Source organism: Myotis davidii, unplaced genomic scaffold (genome assembly GCF_000327345.1).
Source record: "Myotis davidii unplaced genomic scaffold, ASM32734v1 scaffold245, whole genome shotgun sequence".
Taxonomy (NCBI): Eukaryota; Metazoa; Chordata; class Mammalia; order Chiroptera; family Vespertilionidae; genus Myotis; species Myotis davidii.
Genome location: NW_006296225.1, coordinates 522,706 through 534,755, shown reverse-complemented (window position 1 = coordinate 534,755; position 12,050 = coordinate 522,706). Strand labels below are relative to the sequence as shown.

Below are 12,050 nucleotides of genomic sequence, written 5' to 3'. Positions count from 1 at the left end.
TGTATATGTGTGTGTGTGTAGATAGACATAACATATTTTTTTAAGTTTTAGGCTTTCATATATTGAAGAAGGGGAAATGTGTGACTAGGAAGACTGGCTGGAATACATAGAATTTCTTTTTTTTCTGGACATGTTAAAATTTTTATTTTACTCACAATCAACAAAAAAAAAACCCAGCTAGATATTATAACCAGTTAAAAAGAGCATTTTTCAAAGAACAGCCTTACAGAATAGGAATATTGAAAGTTGCGGCAAAACTGAGACCAAATTGAAGATATACTGCAGAGGACCAAACTTCCATTGCTTTCATTATTCTACAACCCACCTAGTTGTAAAATAACTTCCCGATATAGGAATCATAAACTGAAGGGGTGTGCCCTATGCATAAATAATGTGTAGTTTTCTATTAATGCACAACATTTTCCTACACATGCAAAGCCTTATTTTCTGTTTTGTAACTATAAGATAAAGCTAACCTTTGTTCAAGTATAATAAAATACACAAAAGTGATATAATTAGAATGACTCTAAGTCAAAATGTTATCGAGTTACAGAGGGGGTGAAGCATTTGAAGATGTGGAGTTCATTAAAAAGCTCTTTCATAACGAAATCACTTATATCTTTATTACTGGCGCCTGATCTGCATAAATGCTGAAGCCGAAAACTTCCTGACCAGGTCTTCTTCCTCATGCTATACATCTAACCTATTACCCACCCACGCGCCTTACGTTTTACTTCCACTGATCTTAAATCCCACCAGTTCGCTCCATTTTTACTGCTCCTTTCCTAGACCAAGCTTGCATCATTTGCAGAGTTCTTTTTGGGCTTTTGCCTGTCCCTGCTAACTCAATGCTCAACTTTCATGTCATTCAAATTAAATCACCACTGCCTGCACAATTAGGGGCACGGCATAGACCCTATGGTATACATGAAGTAGACCAAGTGTCTACTTGAATATAAACCTAACATGACCCTCAGAAAAGCCAGGTGGGATTCTGAAACTGGTGATGCGCTTCCAGGTGCTATGCAGGGCATTGACTCCGATGTATGAATTTCCCAGTGCTGAGGTTATCTTACTTAGACACCACCTCTCTCCCTAATCTCTAGCCACCTGATGTATTTTTTAATGTCTCTTGATTTTGATCCTAGAAAATAAAATGGGAAATACCCTAGTATCCCTTTTGCCAGGACACTGACAGAACATATATTCAGATTTGCTTCCATAGTTTTTGCTTTATAGTTCCATCAAAATTGTTGATAACAGATATTTTGTTATTATATGCCCAATATAGAATTCACCAAAAAATATCAATTTTAAAAATGGGGGGGGGGGAGCAGAAGCTATCCAGGTCCATCTATATGCTGTCACAAAGGGTAAGATTTCCCTTCTTCTTATGGCTAAGTAATATTCCATTGTGTAAATGTACCACTGCCTTTTTAAAAAACTATTTTTTATTGATTTCAGAGAGATAGGGAGAGGGAGAGAGAGATGGAAGCATCAATGATGAGAGAGAATCATTAATCAGCTGCCTCCTACACACCCCACATGGGGGAACGAGCCTGCAACCTAGGCACATGACCTGACAGGGAATTGAACCATGACCTCCTGAGCCACACTGGCTGGGCTACCACTGCTTTGTTATCCACTTATCTACTGATGGGGCACTTGGAATCCTTCCAAATTTTGCTCATAGTAAATAATGCTGCAATTATGCACAGTGAAATAAGCCAGTCAGAGAAAGACGAGTACCGTATGATTTCACTCATATGCAGAATCCAAAGAACAGAATGAACTAACAAGCAAAATAGAGACAGACTTATACATAGAGAGCAGGCTGACAGCTGAGGGTGGGCTGGGGGAGGAGGGTGGGATTGAGCAAAATATAAAACAAAGAGGAAACAAACTTATGGACTTGGACAAAGTGGTATTGCCGAGGATGAAGAGAGTGGAGGAGGGTATGGGGTGATGGACAGAGACTTGGCTTGGGGTGGTTAACACAGCCAGGGGTGGGCAAACTTTTTGACTCGAGGGCCACAATGGGTTCTTAAACTGGACCGGAGGGCTGGAACAAAAGCATGGATGGAGTGTTTGTGTGAACTAATATAAATTCAAAGGAAACATCATTACATAAAGGGTACGGTCTTTTTTTTTATTTTTTACTTTTATTCATTTCAAACGGGCCGGATGCGGCCCGCGGCTGCACAATACAGTGCCGGATGCGGCCCGCAGGCCATAGTTTGCCCACAGCTGCACAATACAGAGTACAGATAATATGTTGTAGAATTGTGCACCTGAAACCTGTATAATTTTGTTAACCAGAGTCACCCTGATAAATTCAATAAAAGGAAAAAACAACATAAACAACAGGTTAGACTGTGGTGATGGTTGTACAACACTATAAATTTACTACAAATCATGAATTATATACTTATAATGGGTGAATTTTATGGTTCTGTATGTTATATCTCAATACAGTCTTTTAAAAACTGGTTTTTAAAAAGCAAAAGCAATTGTATACCCAACATAAACAGTACTAACTTTTAAATATGCAAATAAACAAAAATAACACATGCGTTTCTGTTGTTTTGAAAGACAATAAAACTATTTCAAAGGCAGTCTTTTCAAGAGCGACTTGTGAAATGAATTTGTTTTGTGTCTGGACTTGACAGGAAGTTCCCTTGCTTGAACTTGGCTTGGAGGTTTGACTGAGTAAGTTGTTCCTTGACTTTTGAATTATTCATCTTGGCTGCATGATACGCAAATCACACTGCTCTCACTATGGCTAGAGGCGCAGCACTGGGTCAGAAGCTGCATCAAGTTGCTGGCAAAGAATTTCTGTCCAGGGATTAGGACTTTCCAACAGAACGGTAAGTTGTAATGTAACTCATGTTGCCCAGGTATTTAAAGGAAATAAATGCCGTTGGTTAGGGGTTTCCTTAAAAAGTGGCTTGTGTGCAATTAAAGTTTAAAGCAATGTTTAAATGAACTGTCTGAACTGTTGTTCATATGTACATGTAGGGCAGCAAAAGAAACTGAAAGGGAGTCATATATTTTTCCTTTACATTTATTTTTTTAACAAATGTAATGCCTTGTTTAAATGGCCAAATAATAAATTTATTTTCTTCTAAGAGGTTTATTGTATTTGCTTATGTTTTGGTAACTATATTTCATAAAAAAAGGAACGAGAATTACTTAAATAAATTTAACTATTTGAAAAAAATGTAAAGTTTCTAAATCATATGAAACAAATATCATATATATATATTATATAGAGAAAATAATGTGCTAGACGAAATACTAAAATTTACCAATTGTGTTTGTAAAAATTGCATGATTCAAGAATATAGCTCACTAGGGAAAAAAGGGGAAAATTGCAGAAATCATTGCTATTATGTCTTCCAAAATGTTTTATAATCGGTGAGTTATTTTTAAGAAATTTAAAAAAAAAAACACAATTTGACATCATACTTTAACATTTTAATCCTTTGACTTCTGGTGTAATTTCTGCAATATATAATATACATCAAGTCATCAACATTAAATGATTATATCTTTTCAGTGTAAATATGTTCTTTATTCAAATGGATTATTAGTGAAAAAAATCAATTTCATAAAAATATACACATATTACTGTGTAAATTTGGCTTAATAAAACAGTTAAGGATAATATTTCATAAATGTTCTATATTATGATGAATATAAGGAAAACAATTTAAAAGTTATTAAATTATCAAATATGTTTTTAATTTAAGTTTCAAAAGCATACACCTTTAAAAGGCTAAATATAATCAAAGTGAAAGAAAGATATTCTCAAGTTAAAATTAAGAACTGCTTATGTAAGTGAAATTAATATTCCTTGTAGTTTAATAATTCTAACAGGTATAGGTATAATATTGAATAAATAATTAAAGATTTTACTTTAATTGCCAATATCTAAAAACCTGTTAAAAATAATTGGTCCAAATCACTTATAACAATTTTTATTTTCTAAAAATTAAAAATCAACCACTAGAAAATGGGAGAGAATATTCATTTTTCATAAGGAAATTTCCCTTCAATTGGGAATTTTCCTTAAAGGACCAGCTTATTTCATCAATTTGTAGAATTGTGATGGCTACACTAAGAACACACTTAACTACAAGCATCATCAAACTTGGAATCTATTACCCTGGAAATTGAGGATCCTGGCAAGGTTAAATTGGTTTGCAAATATTAGACAGACTTACATTTATAAAGCCACAGTTTATTAGTATTATGAATTTAGGAATAATATTTTTAAATAAAATAAATCTATCAAAAACAGATTGAAAAACATATTTCTATAAAAATAAATTCAAATAAGTATTAAACAGTAGGATGATATCCAAAAATTAGGAGTCATTGGTTTACATAAATTTTGATTTCTTCTTTTTGCCTCTCTGCATTTTCTGAGTGAGTGTTACATAATAAAATGTTTTTGTTGTGTGTTTTTTAAAAGAATGAAGGAACCACTCTGAGAAAAAGGTCAAAGTTGACTAGCCATTTATTTTTCTTATTTCAGTCCTGATATTTTCTATCCCACTTTCTCCTTAATTTCTAATCCCAGTGGACAACTCAAAAACAGAAGAATCCATGGCTTCAACTTGGCTGAGTGTTAGCTATTGGTAATCTGCCTTCTAGTTATAGCTGTATTTTTCTTTCATAGCAGTCAAACTTTTCTGCTGCATGTAAGCTACTGACATAAGTCAGTTTAGTACATTTAAGAACTGGCTAGGCAGAAAAATAAGACTTATAACTAAAAAAAGAAGAAACTGAAAAATGAGACAATTTTTTGTCTTAAATACTTTCTATTGTCTTAATATTCATTTGAGTGTGTACACCAGTTTTTTAAGTATTCCCAAAATAACTAAGTTGCCCAGAACTGAGCTTTGAAGAGCTACATTTAAAGCTTGGGCAAGCAATGATTAGACCACAGAAAAGTCTATAAACAGAGAAAGGACAACAGGAGATTGCCAGTCATAGAAGGCAAGGAAGAGAGCCTCTAGAAGTTATGGAATTGAAACTAGCTACAAGTAGAGTTAGAAGTGATAGTGAAAACTTACCAAAACTTAGTCTAAAAAATAAAACTTATTGTTTAAAAAATACTTTTTTAAAAAATTTAACTTTTTTTTTGTATTCCTAAGAATTTTTAATAATATTAAGTACAAGCTGATATGGAGAAAATACAAAGTCTAGATAAATCAAAAGGAGAATGCACACTATAAAAATTATCTGAAATTTTATCACTACTGATAAAACTATTAATACTTTGGTACATGCCCTTGACTTTCTAATGTTTCTTAATTTCAGATGTAAACTCCTAAGTCTTTAATTATCCCTCATTTTTAAAAGTGATCCTAGAAAATATATATTAAATTTTTCTTTCTTCCAATGTGTATCTAAATCACACCTACCACTATTACAATTGCCATTTTTGAATATTAGTCACAATATTTGCAGTGTCAGCTTTTATAGTAAAACTAGTGGCCTGTTGCATGAAGATTCGCGCAATAGGCCTTCCTTCCCCTGGCTGCCAGCACCAGTTTTCCTCTGGCATCTGGGACCCAGGCCTTTGGTCTGGCCGCAGCAGCGAGGCTTGGCTTCTCCACTCCAGCTGCTCCCAGCCCCTCCTTTTTTTTTTTCCAGTTCCTCGAGCAGAAGCCAGGGCTGCCACTCATTGAGCAGAGCCCAGGGCGGGCTGGAAGCTTGGCTTCCTCTGTCTCCAGGAGCAACCCAAGCCTCCTGCTTGCTTCAGATTCGTGGCCGCTGTCATCTTCAGTCATCTTTAGTCTTCACTCTGTGCCTGCATATGCAAATTAACTGCCCTCTTTGTTGGGTTAATTTACATAGTCACTCTGATTGGCTGGTGGCTGTAGCAGAGTGATGGAGTGATGGTTAATTTGCATGTTTCTCTTTTATTAGTGTAGCTAGCAGGGGTGGCCAAACTTTTTGACTCGAGGGCCACAATGGGTTCTTAAACAGGACCGGAGGGCTGGAACAAAAGCATGGATGGAGTGTTTGTGTGAACTAATATAAATTCCAAGTAAACATCATTACATAAAAGGGTACGGTCTTTTTTTTCAATAGTTTTATTCATTTCAAATGGGCCAGATCCGGCCCATGGGCCATAGTTTGCCCACGGCTGAGCTAGAGCAATGGGCTTAATTTGGTGGACTTACTACAGATTTGATCATGGAGAAAATATTATAAAAATATTTTCTAAACAGTCAAGTGTTTATATTATCTCTCCACCCTGCAAGCATTTATAGGTCATCTACTATCTGGTAGTCACTGTGCCAGGTCTAGAAGATCCACTATGAGTAAGATAAAGTTGAGGGAAGTGTTAAAAAGAAGCTCAGTATGAAATGAGAGCATAAAATGTGAGGATCTAATTTAGACTGCTGGGTCAGAGAGGCTATCTTGGGAATCCCACTGATATCTGAGAGAAGCGTAGATAGAAGACAGAATACGTTATGGGGCAAGAACCACAGTGGGGAAGGTCAGTGAAAAGAAGTTCAATGCACTGAATGTGAGTAGTCTTCTCTGTGCACTCAGAAACAGAAAAGAAGATGAGCAAGGAGGTGAGTCATGCTAGGTGAGGCTGAAGTGGAGTACAGGAGGCAGTTCATGCTGTGAGGTCCCCATGAAAGGTTTTGGAGTTTATTCCTTTAGTGGAAAGTCATTTTAACATTTTGGTTGAGGAGAGTAGTTGTAGTTTTTAAATATCATTTAGCTGTCATGTTGAAGGCAGATTGAAAGGGGGACAGAGATGTGAGGAGACTAAAGGAGGATATGGTACAATCCAAGATAGAGATGATGATGGCCCAGACTAGGCTGGTGATAAAGGTGTGAAGCAATAGAAATGCATTTGAGAAATATCCATACATTATAGACTATGAGACCTGGTAGTTTATTTGTAATTGGAGGCAAGCTATAGGTAACTTCAAGGATGTTTTTATATTTTTAAGGTAAAATGGCCTGGGGAAATGGTGAGGTCATTGATGGAGTTAGGTAGGGGTATAACATATCAGGAAGGAAGTTGAAGAGTTTAGTACAGGATTTCTGGAGGCAGAAGTGCCTGTAAGCAATGTATCAGTGGTAGTAAGTATAAATAACTCTTATGAGACAGGTCCAGGCTTTGATATACATTTGAGAGTTGATATCTGGATGATCATTAAAGCTAGAAAGTGGATGAGATCATTCATGCAGTGTCTAGATAAAGAAATTCAGTACTGAGTCTTGAGACACAAAAGTGTGTCTAGATAAAGAAATTCAGTACTGAGTCTTGAGGAACTCAACAGTAAGCACTTAGGTCAAGAAGGCTTAAAAAGAGCCTGCAAAGAACAAGGCAAAAAGAAGGAAAATGAGGAAATGGTCATTTTATAGAGGGTAAAGGAAGAGAGTGTCTACAGAAGTCATGGTATAAAAAATAGCTGAGAAGTCAAGGAAGAAGACTAGTAGTGAATAAATGACCACTGGGTTGAGCAAGGTGGAAGCTGTTTTGGTTGTGTGGCGGGTCAGAAGCCAATTGGAGTAAAGGGAATGGGGTGTCAGGATATCAAAGCAATTAGTGAAGACAGCTCTTTGTTGTAATACAAGCTAATGAGAGAAACCTTTGAAACCCAGAAGAATTGTTAATGTCTGCTCTTTATTTTTAAGACAAGAGAGAGTGTTTATATGCCAATGGAAAAGAAGTAGCTGAGCAGGAGAAGAAGGCTGAAGAGATAGGAAAGAGAGAGTTTTGATAACAGTTAACATCCCTGAGAATTTGGGAATGAGTTGGATCTGGAGTAAGTCCAGAGGAATAGACATTCTCTGTTGTCACCGGAAGGAAGGAGAAGACAGATGCAGAGGCCGGAACCAGAGATTGGACATCCATGAATGGGCTCTCCCTCAGGGAACTCAAAGACAAAAACATCTGCTAATGAGGAGTAGGGAGAGTAGGTAGAAGTGCTTTGAAAAATTGGGAAAGATATGAAATTGATAAATGTACTATATTCCTGGAGATGTGAGAAAGCAGGAGAGCAGTAGAATTAGATATGCTCAAAGATGGAGAACGCAATTCTTCAGCAGCGTTCATGTGCCTCCTGCCCAAAGAAGTTCCTATCCAGCTTTGTCTAGAGTTGAACTCAGTGGCAGGTTGCCCTGGAAAGACTTGAGGAGAGGCTCAGAGGAACTTACAATATTCTAAAGAGTGATTAAAATAACATCAAAATATTGAATTTGTTATATCTACAATTCCATGAATTGTTTTCATAAATAAAACACTCCCAAAACACCAGCAATCTTTTACTGAAGTAGACCACTTAAATTTGACAAAAGATATGACTTTTCCAGAAGCTTTCATGATAGAGAATTCTGTTCAATGTTTTCATGTTTCCCAGAAAAACAAACAAACAAACAGTTCAGGTCTTTGACCTTATTTTGCTATATTTACCAAAATACTTATATGAAAGAATCATTTGGTTGCAACAACTAGCACACAGAGTTCCATATGACAAAGATTTTCAACCTTGCTTTTTTCCTAACTAGAAATAAGTAGGATTCAATATTTAATAATGGCAATTCAGTACATTTTTAAGAAACTCGAGTTCTTTAAGTACCCTACTCAACCAGAAACAATCTGTTCTCATTACAAGAGAAAACATGGTAGGTGAGCGAGATATATATGGTTTGAATGAATCAGGTTGCTTATTTTTATAACCCTCTGTTTTGAAGATGCTATGATGGAGGTATTTTATTAGATGTAAGAACTGGATTTTCATTTTATGAATTTAATAAAAATAAGCATAATACTTTAACAATATAGAAACAAAGTAAGAGCTATTGAAATGTCAAGACTGGAGTTATAACAATCCTTGTTTCCTCTTCTAGGTTACGATTCAATCTAATTTAACTCAGCAGAACTTGTCAGACAACTACAGTGTGCTGGGGAACATGGTAGGTCCTGGAAACGTCTGTCTTCACTTACTTCACTGCACTTTTCATTGGTTTCTTTGCAGTTTTTCAAATCCTCTATGTGTGTGTCCACCTCACGGCCTTTGCACATGCCTTTACTAATGCCTGGAATACTCTTTATCATATACAGGGTGGGCCAAAAGTAGATTTACAGTTGTGAGTATGTGAAACACAGAGTTTATTTTTGTATTGTTATTTATTAATTACTGGAGCCCCAATGCACTAATTTGTGCACCAGTGGGGGGCCTGGCCTTCGGGATTGCGCTGAAGCCAGCTCTCTGACATCTCCTGAGGGATCCTAGATTGGGAGAGGGCTCAGACCAGACCAAGGAACCCCACCGGTGCACAATTGGGGCTGGGGAGGGACACAGGAGGTTGGCCAGCTGGGGAGGGACTGTGGGAGGACTCCATGGAGTGTCCTGCCTGTCTCACAGTCCTAATCGACCGGACCCCAGCAACAAGCTAACCTACCGGTCAGAGCGTCTGCCCCCTAGTAGTCAGTGCACATCATAGTGACTGGTCAACCGGTTAACTGTCTGCCCTCCCCCCCGAGTGATCAGTGAACATCATAGCAAGTGGTTGAATGGCCTTAGCATATTATTAGCATATCATGCTTTGATTGGTTGAATGGATGACCAGACACTTAGCGTATTAGGCTTTTATTATATAGGAATGTATTATTTTCCATAGGAACAACTATAAACCCCCACCTTTTATGATATGCACTTTTTTTTCAATTTCTGATTTTCTCAAGATATTATAAATTGTTTGAAATTAGAAACTTTCATTCATTGTTGTTATTCCCACTGGCTAGCACACAGTTCAAAGGTATTAATAAATATTTTTTGAAACATTAGTCACATATACATGCATAGACATGTGTACTCCTTACTAATGTAAACCAGTCTCCATATAGTCAACTTTTTTGAGCGTTCTTTTAGAATTATTATGTTAAGTGCCATTATGTCCTTAGCCATGCTCTCGTGTTTCATCCTTATATTTTCTCTCTCTCCTTTAGGCATGGAATGCATCTTGTGAAAACTGGCTTGCAGCAGAGGCTGCCCTAGGAAAGTACTACCTTTCCATTTTTTATGGGATTGAGTTCGTTGTGGGAGTCCTTGGGAATAGCCTTGTGGTTTTCGGCTACCTCTTCTGTCTGAAGAACTGGAATAGCAGTAACATCTATCTCTTTAACCTCTCTATCTCTGACTTCGCTTTTCTCTGCACACTGCCCCTGCTGATCAAAAGCTATGCCATTGAAAACTGGACCTATGGAGATGTGCTCTGCACCAGCAACCGGTACATGCTTCATGCCAACCTCTACACCAGCATCCTCTTCCTCACTTTCGTCAGCATCGATCGCTACCTGCTCATGAATTACCCTTTCCGAGAACACCTTCTGCAAAAGAAAGAGTTTGCTGTTTTAATCTCTTTGGCCATTTGGGTTGTGGTGACCTTAGAGCTCGTGCCCATGGTTCTCTTTATAAATCCCGATACAGGTGGCAATAAAACCAGATGTAGGGATTATGCAAGTTCTGGGGAGGCCAAGCCCAGCCTCATTTACAGCATGTGCCTTACCTGCTTGGGCTTCCTCATTCCTCTTTTTGTGATGTGCTTCTTTTATTTCAAGATCGCTGTCTTCCTAAAGCAGAGAGCCAGGCCAGAGGCTGCCACGCTGCCCTTTGAAAAGCCCCTCAACCTAGTCATACTGGCCGTGGTGATTTTCTCTGTGCTTTTCACTCCCTACCACGTCATGCGGAACCTGAGGATCATTTCACGGATGTGGGACGAGAATGAGGCCAAATGCCCCAGGGCCATCATCCACTCCTTATACATTGTGACCAGGCCCTTGGCCTTCCTGAACAGTGTCATCAACCCCATCTTCTATTTCCTTGTGGGGGATCACTTCAGGGAGATGCTGACGAATAAGCTGAGGGACCACTTTCAATCCCTCATGTGCTTCAGGAGATGTGCTAATGGACTCGTGTTTTCATTCAGAAAAGAGTGAGGTGCCTGTGGAACAGAACGTCTTATCCACGCAGTTGTAGGCCAGTTAGAGTTTGACGGACTCGGACATAAACCAGAGCGGGTCACAGATCCGCCCCTGATTTAAAGACCTGGTGTACTCAGAGCACATAAAAAAGAAGAGGATGAGAAGAATTTATTTGTTTGTCCACTTACAAATTGAAGGAAGTCGGACAAGCAGGAACATCTGGGCATACAAATTCAAAATCCTAGATGTTATAATACCTCAATCAGTGTAAGAAAATAGAAGCTAGATAGAGTAGCAAGTTTGCATTTAATCATCGGTTGGACTGTAAAATAAAATTGTTTTGGCAAAATTCTCCTGTGTTTTTCTTATTCATACTCTCCTATAACTTTATGTGAGAATTGAATAGCAGGTTTTACATACATTATTAAGTATTATTGTTAGAAGTTGTACTCTTAAGCAAATTTAAAGTAAAGAGAAACAATAATTAGCAGCAAAGCAATAAAACAAGTTCAAGGATGCTTAGATATCCCTTTATATTGGTCATGAATTGGGTCAACTCTCCTTTTTGTTGTATGGTTTATAGTATAAATAATCATATTGAATAGAGATAGTTAACAATGGGAAAGGAATCTTTGAGCTTGGTGGTTAGGGAATTTAGATGTAAATGATTTTAACAAAATACTAGAAAGAGATACCAAAGACAATTGCAAAAACCTCAGAGTTATAGAATACAAAGTTCCTATCAGGAAACCCAAAGCAAGAAAAACATCACAAAAGTTGAGTAGACTGTGGGAAATCATTGTGCCATCTGGCATTTAATTATCATACTTTGATCATCATTCCATAGAACTATATTTAAGTTTATTAGTCTTGCTGTTGATTAAATAGGAAACTTTAAAGCAGTGGTTCTCAACCTTCTGGCCCTTTAAATACAGTTCCTCATGTTGTGACCCAACCATAAAATTATTTGCGTTGCTACTTCATAACTGTAATGTTGCTACTGTTGTGAATCATAATGTAAATATCTGATATGCAGGATGGTCTTAGGCGACCCCTGTGAAAGGGTCGTTCGACCGCCAAA

General features: G+C 37.4%; 1 protein-coding gene across 1 annotated transcript; it reads left to right on the top strand.

Moving 5' to 3' along the window:
* Nucleotides 1-2,628: 2,628 nt before the first annotated feature.
* Nucleotides 2,629-11,320, top strand: SUCNR1 (succinate receptor 1). The gene is made up of 3 exons (XM_006771132.2): nucleotides 2,629-2,867; nucleotides 8,893-8,958; nucleotides 9,995-11,320. Exons 2-3 carry the CDS (start codon nucleotides 8,956-8,958, stop codon nucleotides 10,982-10,984), a joined length of 993 nt encoding a protein of 330 aa, XP_006771195.1. The 5' UTR covers nucleotides 2,629-2,867; nucleotides 8,893-8,955; the 3' UTR covers nucleotides 10,985-11,320.
* The last annotated feature ends 730 nt before the right edge of the window (nucleotides 11,321-12,050 follow it).